Genomic DNA, 12,893 nt, shown 5'->3' with positions numbered 1-12,893 from the left:
TTTTTTTGAGACAGGGTCTCACTCTGTCACCCAGGCTGGAGTGCAGTGGCCCAAACATGGCTCACTGTAGCCTTGACCTCCTGGCTCAAGCAATCCTCCCGCCTGGGCCTCCTGAGTAGCTGGGACTATTCAGGTGCATGCTACTACACCTGGCTAATTTTTAAAAACTTTTTTGTTGAGATGGGAGTTCCATTATGCTACCCAAGCTGGTCTTGAACTCCTGAGCTCAACTGATCCTCCCACTGAGGCCTTCCAAACTGCTGGGATTACAGGCGTGAGCCATGGCACCTGGTGCAACATGCACTTACCAAACTCTGCAAGCCTCTCTGAGAGCAACGACATTGCAAATTTAGACCCATTATTACTACTGCACACGTGGTGTCGTTTTCATTTTTGGTCTAGGCACCTAAACTACAGCTTTTGAAAATAAAATAGGAACTTAGACCACTGTATTTATTTTAAAAAAATTTCTGTTAATGAATAAAGGGCAGGAATGTTGCCCATTCCCTTACCTTTCCCCTCACTCCATCCCCAGAAGCAGTGTTCAGTCTTTATGAAGAGAAAATTAACAACCTAGGGCAATCTTAACCTGTTAGCTCAGAGGAGCTGTGAACCCCTGAAACGGGTGCAGGGTTTTGTACATGTACGTTTTCCTGAGAGAAAGATGCCCAATTTTTCTCATATTTCCAGATGGGCCAGTGACCAATTTTGGTTTGGACCACTGCAGGGCTACTAATAAGGACATGAGATAAGGACCTGAAATATCAAGTACAAAATAAAATTTTAAGCTAGAATTTCTTTTTCAAAAAGAAAACAAGCTTATATGGCCTCAAATTGTCATCACTGTTTACATGTGAGCAATATTTGATGTTAAGTTGAACTTTAAAAAAGGATACTCAGACGATGAATTAGGAAGACTCAGATAATTGTGTCTTTGTGGAGAAATTTATAAAGAAATAGGAAAAAAAAAGTTACCTCACAAAAAGAATTTCGGAAATTATCCCCAAGAGACCCTATATGTTGAGACTACAGAGAGTATAAGAAGAGTATTTTCCACAACAAGTACTCAGAAAAGTCTTCAGTACTTAATTAAAACAATTCTCTGCATGTGTGTGTGGTTTTTAAAATTTTTAATGTATTTACTCTTTGGACATAAGGGTATCTGTAAAGTAAAAGCTAACAACAGTACTAAGACTGCCAGAATCCAGCTCTTGTGTTACGGAAACACGAGTTAGATGGCAAATGTCCAACAATCACCTTTTATAGATTTAAATAAACAAAGGCTCCATATAGTGATTTTACAAAAACTTAACACAGGCACTCCTAAAGAAATCCTTTAGCACAAAACTCAGTAAGGAAAATGGAAACTAGCATTATATGTGTTATGACTGGGCCAAAGATCTTTTCTCTTCTTCTATATTTAAAACCATTCATTTACATCAAAGATGACAAACTTTCTCCAATGTATAAGTGACCATAATTTTTCTTTTTCAAAAAATTAAAGTCAATGAAAGACAAAGTCACTTTGTCTTAAATTTCAAGACTTACATGGCTTATTCATCTAATTTTTTTAATTAAGAAGAGAGAATATTTTCTATATTTGGCTAACAAGCTTTGCTAATAATTTTTAGTTAATAAATTTTTTAAAAAGCACAACCCAACAGAGATTATTTGGTTCTACAGAAAGTCTGTATCCACCCCAGTCTGCAGTCTGTGGGGTAGGGGTGGGAGAGACGAAGGAAGAAGAGAGACAAAGAGAAAAATATTAAAAGAGGAAAGGGCAAGTTGGACAATATGCCTCAGGTAAGACAAACACACAAAGATGGGGAAAGAGCTGGTCCCAACAGGGACCATCATCTACAAGCAACAAGCTTCCATGAGCCTGGTAACCTTCCAGGCAATGCAGCTGAAGCCTTGCACAGCTGAGGGTCATCTGGTACCACAGTCATAGCTGGCACACCCTCCTGGTGCTTGTCCTGACCTTGCCCAGGCTGCAACACCCCTTTCTCTGATTACTTGATCCTGCTCAGTTCTGGGAGAGCTCTGGAGCCTTAGCTCCTCAGAGATAGTGTGTCTAGGGGGACTGACCCAATGCCCGGGGTATGGCACTCCTCAAAACCCTTGAGCACCACACAGAAGCTGTGTGAGGCTGGACCCAGTAAGGAGGGAATCCAATCATATAACCTTGACTACTGAGAGTTTTCTTCTTTCATGTTTCTCTTCTGAGGTCTTGGAAAGCAATTCCGCATAGCAAACAAAAATGATGCATTATCAGCTGGAAAAAGGCCAAGAATGGAGCTGATTCTTTGACAATGTCAACAGAGTGCTCTTAAAGACAAAGTCTCAGGGGCTGGGTATGTCCCTACCAGGAGGCTTTCTCTAGGGTGCCAAGAAAATCTCTATGAAGTGGTATCAAAATGCAAACCAGGGGGCAAGAGTAGAGGGTTGAACCTGCTGAGAACTGGGTAGAGAGGAAAAGCACTAAAACATTCCACAGTGGCAGTGACAGAAGCTATAATCATATCATCTCTGTGTGCACTTGAGAAGTTCTGAAGTTAACACAATGCAATGGTTTGAATATCTGTCCATTCCAAAACTCGCATCGAAATTTAATCACCAATGTTGCAGTACTGAGAGGTGGGGTCTTTAAGAGCCTCTGCCTTCATGAGTGCATTAATTCATCCATGGATTCATGGGTTATCATGAGAGTGGGACTGGTGGCTTTATCAGAAGAGGAAGAGAGACCTGAGCTGGCATGCTCAGCTCCCTCACCATGTCATGCCCTGCACCCACTCAGGGCTCTGCAGAGTCCCCACCAGCAAGAAGGCCCTCACCAGATGCAGTCTCTCGGCCTTAGACTTTTCAGCCTCTATAATCATAAGAAATATATTCCTTATCTTCATAAATTACCCAGCTTCAGGTGTTCTGTTATAAGCATCAGAAAATAAATAAAGACACATCGCCTACTGGAATGCTGGGGTTCAAATTCTGCCTCTGTTCTCACTTGCTCTTTGACCTCAACTCCCTCCCACATCAAACAGGACTAAGAAGGCCTCCCATCAATGTGCAGACAGAGTGAGATCTAGAATGTTAGTTGTTAGCACAGGGACTGGCTGCCTGAGGGTGCCCTGCAAATGAGAGTTTCCTTATGATCTACTCTTTCCACGAAGGAAAAAGCAGTTTGGGGAATACAAACCGTTACAAATCATGCCTCTCAATGCCATTTTGTCAAGGCTTGACCCTTCATTAAGTGTGGCCTTGATAGTAAACGGCAGAAAACCTGGAATGCCAAGGAGTATGGCAGGCAATGTCAGTAAGTGTTTTATCAATTTATATGTGTACAGTTTTTCTTTCTTTTTAAGACAGGGTCTTGCTCTGTCACCAAGGCTGGAGTGCAGTGGCATGATCTCAGCTCACTGTAACCTCCACCTCCTGGGCTCAAGTGATCCTCTCACCTCAGCCTCTCGAGTTGCTGGGACTACAGGACATGCATCACCATGCCAGTAAGGAGGGAATCCAATCATATAACCTTGTATTTTTTGTATTTTTAGTAGAGAAACTCCTGGGCTCAAGCCATCTGCCCACGCTATCAGAAGATTATAGCATCATGGTTTATTTAATCACACAAACATAATTTAGAGAAGTTAAAAAATCAAACTAGTAAACTAGATTACCAAAAGCTTGTGCAATTAAATCAGTCTCTGTGAGCAGCAGTGCAATGCAGAAACCACAACGCAGAGGGGGCCAGGAGACTGAGGGCTCTAGAGCCGGCTTTGTCATTGCAACAGATCAACTAACAGCTTCCTTGGCTGTGTGGCTGATTTATTTTTTCATTCAGCAAATAGTTAATGAATGTCGTCATGTACTGGGCCCTGTGCACACGATGAAGAAAGAGGACAGGTCCTGACCACCAAGGAGCTTCCTACTGGGAAAGTGACACACTACAGGTTAACAACACTACAATGGGACATGACAGAATAGAGGGCTTTCAAAGCAATGTGGTAAGAGCGGTAGCTCTGGGGAGACAACGAGGTGAATCCAAATAATTTTTGAGGAAGTGACATGCAAATAAAAATAGGGGAGCTATAGTCACTAGAGGACCTGTTGTCCTACTTACTCAGCGTAAAATCACTTGGAGAGCTTACGCAAAGGTTCCCAGGCCCCACCCCATTCTGTGATCCCCAGAGGTTCTCCTGGCACCGTTCCTCGGCTCACTGGCTGAGAAATACCGCCCGCACATTCAACAGGCCCTGCTCCAAGAATCCTTCCAGCACTCAACGTCATGATTACTTGACTGAGTGAAAAAGTTCAGAAAAATGATGGCAGAACGGCCCTTTTATGTTGTCATCTTATTTCTACATGTATATGAGAATACACAGGCTTAAGGTATTCCACTTGGCACCCTCCTGGGGGGTTAGGCTCTCACGCTGCCCCTGAGGCCATGAGCACTTCATAAGAACAGGCTGATTTAGGACCAAGAGGAAACTATAGTTTGAGCAACAATTCATTTTCTCGAGCCTCAGACCCGCCTTCTCCATATTTTCCTCTTTAGGAAGACCAAAACACCTTCGCTTGAAAAGACGGGAAGACTTGGCCACAGGCCAATGGATATTCATAAAAATATTTTGTGTGGCTCTCCATTCTCTCTAAAATTCAACATTCAAGGAGTTTGCAAGGTAATTTGGAACAAATAAATGGTTTGGGTGGGGAGGAGCACCATGTGCCAAATTTCAGCAGCAAATGCTTCCTGGCCAGTTTATAAACTTTCAAAAATACTGCTGGCATATGCAGCGGAAACATTATCCACTGCGCTTAACACTTCCCGAGTGAACTTTGGAATGTGAAATGTAAAATTTTCAAACTGTAAGGAAGCCTTCAGTTCTAAACTTTTGTGAAGCCTAGTCAACAGATTTAGCACTTAGTTATTTGATTCTCTCTTTTTTTTTTGAAGCCAGCTCAGAAAAAAGCTGAATAAAATATGCATTTCTAACACAACACATTACAAGCTTCTTCTGTCCCTTAAGATTTTGCTCTCTTCTCATGCTTTGAAACTGTTTGAAATAGATTCTATTTAGGAATCAAAGAAATGATGTTAGAAAAATAATCATTTCTCTTCAACTGTCATTAGCACCTGAGACAATGATATTAAGAGAGGTCATTTTCTAGAAGGCTCCACATGTGACACAGCCTCTCTTAGGGTGAGTTAAAGGGATGCAGGAGTCTCCAAGCCTCCTAGACGTATGATATTGTGAAGTTTGGGGTGGAAATAGGGGTCAGGGGACCTGAACTCAAGCTTGACTCTACCATGTATTAGCTATGTGTCTTGCCCAAACTCCTCAACCTCTCTGTGTCTCAGTGTCAAATGCAAAATGAGAAAGACAACTATAATACCAGATACTAAGGATTTTGGTGTGTTTTTTTGTTTGTTTGTGTGTTTTAAGAGACAAGGTTTTACTCTGTTGTCCAGGCTGGAGTGCTATAGTGTGATCATAGCTCACCTGCAGCCTCAAATTTCTGGGTTCAAGTGATCCTCCTGCCTCAGCCTCCTAAGTAGCTTGGGCTACAGGCACACACCACCACACCTGGCTAATTTAAAATCTTTTTTTTTTTTGGTAGAGATGGGGTCTTGCTATGTTGTCCAGGCTGCTCCTGAACTCCTGGTCTCAAGTGATTCTCCTGCCTTGGCCTCCCAAAGCACTGGGATTACAGGCATGAACCACAGCACCTGACCACATAAGGGTTTTACGGGGAGTGAAGAGTTAAGGCATTAGCCTGGACTGTAAATACTTGATTTCTCTTAATGCCCCTGGTTTAATATTGGTGTCAGCATCTGTACATCGGCGTATGCGGCAGGCTGAGTCTTTTCCCCAATTCTCCTATTCCTCTTCTATCTGCTCATCTCTTTGCCTCTATGACTTATTTATTTCCTTTTGAATCTGCTTGGTTCTTTGACTTAATGGAGGACTTTATGTAGGGGGAGAAACGTTTATGATGTGAACAAGTGAAAGGTCAACCTGAAGACTTTTGCCCCGTTGCTTTCTGAGAGTGCTGGATATGAGTCCCTGTCTCTGAAACTCCTAAAAATACGCTCCTTCAACCAGCTTCTGTGGAGGGATAAGCCTTTGTCAATACAAATGGCACAGTGAGCTGCAGAAGAGAGGAATGGAACTGATAGAAGGTGGAGATGCCCAGAGTCCTGGGGCTCTAGAGTCCTGGGGTCTGGAGTCAGGGAACTGGATGCATCCCACCCTAACCCCAGCTGAGGGCTACTTAACTCACTGAGCATCAGTTACCTCTTTCCTTAAATGGAGAACATACCAGCTGACTTCTCTGCCCCAGGAGACTCCTGAGAAGATCAGATGAAATGATGTCTAGGAAAGTATCCTGAAAACCACAACAGATCTTTAAGAGCAGTGAGAAGGCTGAGCTGCAGGGCTGTGTGGGGGAACACTGAACTCCAGGGCAGGAGGTGCCAAGGGTGCGTCCTTCTGAGCCTGGGAGGGGCCCTGGGCATTAGTTAGCACAAGGGTACGATGCAGGCACAGAGAGGGGAAAGAGTAGGCAAAAATGGGCCCCAGGTAGGGGAGAGATGAACTCCGCTACCTGGCAGTTTTCCCCAGAGCCAGCGCCCACCTGTGCTGCGTTCTTCCCAAGACTTCTGCCCAAATCACGGAAACAAAAGGCTAACGTATTAATCAAAGAAATACAACTCTGAGCTCCGAAAGCCTCAGGATGCCCTCCTGGGAGTCCACACACCCGCGCCTGGGCCTCTGCAGGTGGCCTTTACAAAGGACTTCACCACTGCCAGATGCAGAGGACTGGAGATTCATGGCACAAAAACTGTCTCTCAAAGTTAGTCCGATCTCCCCTCTCTGGGACAGTGAGGAAGCAGAGCAGGTTGAAATCCCAAAGCCAGGGAAGCTGAGTGAGAAGACCTCTGGCCTAGGATCTGGGAGGATTCAGTAACTCTGAGCTCTAGACCCAGAGCTGCCACCAGTCACTGGCCTCTCTGTACCTCAGTGTCCCTGCCTGTAACATACAAATGCTGGCACCAGATGGTGCCTTCTCATCCTGGTGTTCTCTGTATATAGGACATACTCTGCCTGGGAGGACGGTTAAAGGTTTGGAATAGGGGAATGAAGATGGTTATAGGCTTGGAATAGGGGAATGGAGAAAGAGATTCTTGCCAACTGAGATGTCAAGAGAAAAGGTCTACAAGTAAGAAAGGGAGAGCGCATCTGTGCCTTAGTGAGAACAGAGACTGATCCTGGCCGGCTCGGCTTCTAGGAGGCCCCCACCGTAGTATGGGGGAATCCCAGGATCCAACTGGGTGGGGACAGAAAGAGGACTCCTCTCCATGCCAAACTCCTTGAGGGCTCAAATGGTGTTGGTTCTTTATCCCCCAGCACACCTAATGCAAGATGAACAAAAGGCTGAATAAAAATTGCCCAGGGAGTAGGAAGTATTATGCTTCAATAAAAAGTTGTTAAAATTGCCCAGTGATAAGCAACAAAGCCCTAAATGGCATTGAGCAGTCCTGAAGCATGTGCCTGATGACCACGGCATGGCACAGGTAAACCAAAGTCCTTGCCTACCAATAAGGGTATGGCTGCCCCAGCCCATCACTTTCAAGTTGGAGAATGTGAGGTCCAGGCTGGGTAAATGAGAAGCCAAAGCCCTCTAACGGCAGGAATGTGATGACAGTATAGGACTCACTACCTCCCAGAGAAGAACAAGTACACAAAGATTTAGGAAACAAGACATTATCTACTTTTAAAAACAGGAAGGGTGATATCTGTTGCAAACAGATAAAAGAAGCTTCGGCAGGTAGTTCCAATGCCCTCATGCCTCAAAGCAAAAGAAGATGGGCTTGTTCAAAGAACCAAGGACTGTGGTCAGAAGGGGGCAGAAATGCTTGGGTGTCAGGGGTCACAAGAAGTCATTACTTAATTGTGACCTTTTCCAACTCTAATTCTCTTAAATAGTTCGCTTTCGGGATTCACAAAGGTTCACTGCAGGGATCCTTATACTAATAAACACCACAATGAAATTTTTTTAATGCCTCAATTCTTTGTTTAAACATCCAGATTTCTTCCTCAGGGACAGCAGAAATTTATGCTGCTAATTGTTTCTAAAATAATGTCACTTCTGCTAAATAAACATTTTTTAAAACAGAAATTAAGCATCTGAGGGCCCTCCAGGGTTATTCTTGCAGACATTCTCTCCATGCTATCAAATGAGCCCAAGGCTAATAAGATACATAGTAATTACAATACATCTGGCCAAGAGATGTTCTTCCGTGTGTAAATATTTTATGGAGCCAGCACCACGCAATGCTACCTGCAGAGTAAAGTACTGCCTCAGTGAGCCCAAGGGAATCTTAACCACTTCTCATTAATCAGCCCCTCTTGCTTTCTGTACCTGGAATGGTGTTTCAAGAGACCAAAAGCCATTAAAAAATAAAAACATCCCTGAAAGGTGGATATTAACACTATTTACTAAGAGGAAGCATTACTGAGATTTCAAATGCAACATGCACAATAATCAAAAAGCTTACCTTGATGACCTGTTGGAGCAGAAGCAACTAGTGTAAAGAGAAACCACAAGTTACATCTATTCTACTAAGCCGGTAAAAAGACACTCCGTTTTACCTCGTTCTCTGGGGTGGGAGATGGCGTTACAGAACTAAGTGACCCTTTCCTAGAACCCTGGAGATCTGCTGGGATGGAGACAGGCCGTTCCCACTGAGTCGTTCCTGTTGGGATGTGCCAATAATAGGTCCCAGCGATGTCACTGACTCTTTTCCAGCCAGGCGGCAAATCCGGATCAGTCTGAAATGAGTGATCACTCCATATATCTGCTGAAAAATGGGGGGCGGGGACGGGGGAGAAAGAGAGAATTTTATTAAAAGAGAAAGAGCCTTCCAATTTCAGCACTATCTGTCAGGTGAACCCCAAAGGCAGATGTGTCCATAGTCCAAATGATTAGTTCTTCCTGGTATGTTTGTGAAATCCATCCATGCTGACGTGTGCAGCTGTACTTGGTAAAAGAGGTAATATGGAAACAAAGAATTGGAAAGGAAGGCTGACACTTGAGAACAGGGACATGAAAGCCTCACTATCAAGTCATCCTATAGCTCTAAGAACCCTATGAACAAGCTAAAGCTCCAAACCAGAATCAACTTTCCAAGCAAAATTCACATAGTTATACAGAGCGGGCTGAATGCTTTTGTCAATTAGTTAAGATTCACTGGTGGGCATCATGTCATTCCCAGCTATCACTCTAATTTTCTTAAAATGCTTTCTGTAAATGAGTGCTGTATTTCTATCTTTCATGTGCTTTAAGAATCTCTCTCATGTGATTGGGACACCTACAAAATAGCAATAGTAGTAGTCTTCTGTAATACTCTAGAATTTTTTTTTTTTTTGAGACAGAGTCTCACTCTGTCACCCAGGCTGGAGTGCAATGACGCGATCTCAGCTCACTGCAAGCTCCGACTCCCGGGTTCACGCCATTCTCTTGCCTCAGCCTTCTGAGTAGCTGGGACTACAGGTGCCCGCCACCATGCCTGGCTAATTTTTTGTATTTTTAGTAGAGACGGAGTTTCACCGTGTTAGCCAGGAGAGTCTCAATCTCCCGACCTCGTGATCCGCCCGTCTCGGTCTCCCGAAGTGCTGGGATTATAGGCGTGAGCCACTGCGCCCAGCCAATACTCTAGAATTCTAATTGTACACAGAAGATTCCCAAGGAAAGCTGGGCACGGTGATTCACACCTGTAATCCCAGCAATTTGGGAGGCTGAGGTGGGCGGATCACCTGAGGTCAGGAGTTTGAGACCAGCCTGGCCAACGTGGTGAAACCCTGTCTCTACTAAAAATACAAAAATTAGCTGGGCGTGGTGATGCACACCTGTAGTTCCCATTACTTGGGAGGCGGAGGCAGGAGAATTGCTTCAACCGAGGAGATGGACATTGCAGTGAGCCGAGATCACACCACTGCACTCCAGCCTGGGCGACAGAGTGAGACTCCATCTCAAAAGATTCCCAAGGAAGGCAGACTGGAAAAGCCTAGGAAGTCAACAGTGGACCAGACTGACTCTACGGACAGGCCAGTGATGTAAACATGTGAAGCAGAGTGTGGGTGAGAGACAACAAAGGTGGGTCACTGTGGAAAATGGGCAAGCACCTACAAAGTCCAGTCATTCCAATTCCAGAAAATAATCCTTTAAACACTGTGAGGGCCAAATAAAATACGTCTGCTAGACAATTCCCATCCTATCTGACCTTTCTACATATCTTATCAGTTTACTGAATACCTGCTGGTTTTAAAAAGTCTCATTCTTGGCCTTGAGTTGACTAGGAAATGGGTGACAGCGCTAGAGAAGAGAGAAGAGAGGGGAGAGGAAGTAGCATGAGACATCCACCGAGATGGAGGGGTAATAAGGGAATCATAGGCTGTATCAATGTATGTAGGAAGAAAAACTTTAAAAACTTGAGCTCTAAACCCAGGGATCAATTTTATTCTAAGGATTAGGCTGTTTCCTGTGTGGCCATACAAAAGCAGCTGGAATGCTTTCCGGCAATTCAAAGGAGAACACAAGTGGGCCTGGCTCTGTGCAAGTGTCACTGCATCATGTGGGCAGGCATTATCGAGGCAGAGTCACCGTGAGAAACAGAGAAATCAAACAGAGGGGCTGATGAAGACTGTGGCCACGGATGTGCATGCATGCAGTCACTTTCCTCATTTAAATCTGCCAGAGGCAAAAGTGCCACTAGTCTCAAATTATGCTGGGAATTTTCCCCTGTCCCCACAGGGAGTGAAGTATAATTAAATAATTTCAAGTTAACCAAATTTTGCAGAAACAACTCTAATCAAACATGTGTTTACATTTCTTTGTCCTGTCTCCTTTTTAGGGGACGAAGGGGTCACTTCTGCTATTATTTTGTTTTTTGCATCTCAACTGGGACACATCAGGTAAAAGATACAGGTTTTGGGACTAAGTTGGACAAAATCCTAGCAAGTGGGATCCCTTGTCCCATTCTAGTGGCTCACAGACAGGGAGCTTTGGGGCTAGAAACTGAAAAGATACAAAGCAGCTGCCTGAAAAGATACAAACCAACATTTCTGTGGTTTATGAGGACTGGAGGCCTGAATTTACAGATTTAGCCTAGTTGTCTTTACCACTGAGACATTAGCGTGTACGAAGAATAGCTACATACACTATCAAAATATGACATCATGTCAGACCAACAGCAGAGGCCAAGGTTGGTGGCTTTCAAGTTGGGCTGATAAGAAGGTACCTAGAGGTAACATGAGAGGAACTTTATGCTGAATGGCATGAATCGGACTGTTTTATCTTCAACCAAACCCACCCTAGTTTTATTAAGCTTAGGCTGAGATTTTGTTGAAATAAAAAAGGAGGTTTATTCTGTTGCTAGAAATAGGTGGTAACAATGGTGCTGGTGACAGAAGCCAAGTGGGCACACCTACAGTATTATTAATAAGTCTAGAATAATGTATAGAATCCCTTCCATATTATCTCACATTGGTTTAAAGGATTTAAGCCCTGTGAGGGTAGGCAGATACCATATCTGTCTTATTCACCATCATATTTGACACCTAGCGTGGCAGGTATTCAATCAAAATTGGTTAGATGGAGAGATGGGAGGGAGGGAGGGAGGGAGGGAATAAATAAAGGAGAAGGAAGAAATGAGTGAATCAATTAGGTCTTCCAATGATGAGAACTGAACTTGGCACTTAACAAAAGAGAAATTCTAAAGAAATCAGTTCTATGCAATTTCATAGAACAGTGCAATTTCATGACTCCCAAGACTTACAAACATTTATCTATCCCTTGATGGCATATGTGAACGTCCTCATGGATAAAAAGAAATATAATACAATAAATTAAGAAGAGTCCTGGGCTGGAGACCCAGAAGTCTTGAGTGAGATTTTGTTTATTTTTTGTACTGAGAAGTTCCACAAGGAAAGGCAGGAAGTATGCCACGTGAAGACTCTCAGCACCATCATACTTCATTTTGTTTAACCTTCATAGCCCAATTTGCTTTGTTCTTCTACATAGAACTACACATTTAGGCCAGGTGCAGTGGCTCATGCTTGTAATCCCAGCACTCTGGGAAGGCAAGGCAGACAGACTGCTTGAGTTCAGGAGTTCCAGACACAGCTAGGTCCCATGTCTACCAAAAATACAAAAAATTAGGCGGGCAGGTTGGCATGTGCCTGTAGTGACAACTACTCAAGAGGCTGAGGACGGCCAGGGGCGGTGGCTCGTGCCTGTAATCTCAGCACTTTGGGAAGCCAAGGCGTGCGGATCACCTGAGGTCAGGAGTTCAAGACCATACTGGCCAGCATGGTGAAATCCTGTCTCTATTGAAATACAAAAATTAGCCAGGTGTTGTGGTGGACGCCTGTAATCCCACCTACTCGGAAGGCTGAGGAAGGAGAATCACTTGAACCTAGGAGGCGGAGGTTGCAGTGAGCCAAGATCATGCCATTGTACTCCAGCCTGAGTGACAGAGTGAGACTCCATCTTAAAAAAAAAAGAGCCTGAGGTGGGACAATCACCTGAGCCCAAGAAGTAGAGACTGCAGGCCGGGCGCGGTGGCTCAAGCCTGTAATCCCAGCACTTTGGGAGGCCGAGACGGGCGGATCACGAGGTCAGGAGATCAAGACCATCCTGGCTAACCCGGTGAAACCCCGTCTCTACTAAAAACACACAAAAAAACTAGCCGGGCAAGGTGGCGGGCGCCTGTAGTCCCAGCTACTCCGGAGGCTGAGGCAGGAGAATGGCTGAACCCGGGAGGCGGAGCTTGCAGTGAGCTGAGATCCGGCCACTGCACTCCAGCCCGGGCGACAGAGCGAGACTCCGTCTCA

At 44.4% G+C, this 12,893-nt stretch overlaps 1 protein-coding gene across 4 annotated transcripts in view; it reads right to left on the bottom strand.

Annotated features, from left to right (window-relative positions):
• The window catches only part of APBB2 (amyloid beta precursor protein binding family B member 2), a 414,785-nt gene that overhangs the window by 126,923 nt on the left and 274,969 nt on the right, over window positions 1-12,893 (bottom strand). For 3 of the 4 annotated variants that reach the window (XM_023224587.1, XM_023224583.1, XM_023224582.1), the window contains one exon: window positions 8,652-8,860. In XM_023224587.1, coding sequence (XP_023080355.1) covers window positions 8,652-8,860 — 209 coding nt within the window. The remainder of the gene's footprint in view (window positions 1-8,651; window positions 8,861-12,893) is intronic. The other variant, XM_031935358.1, reaches the window with a different exon arrangement.

Source organism: Piliocolobus tephrosceles, chromosome 3 (genome assembly GCF_002776525.5).
Source record: "Piliocolobus tephrosceles isolate RC106 chromosome 3, ASM277652v3, whole genome shotgun sequence".
NCBI classification, from domain to species: domain Eukaryota; kingdom Metazoa; phylum Chordata; class Mammalia; order Primates; family Cercopithecidae; genus Piliocolobus; species Piliocolobus tephrosceles.
The sequence above is the reverse complement of the archived record's forward strand: the minus strand, read 5'-3'. Positions and strand labels throughout refer to the sequence as shown.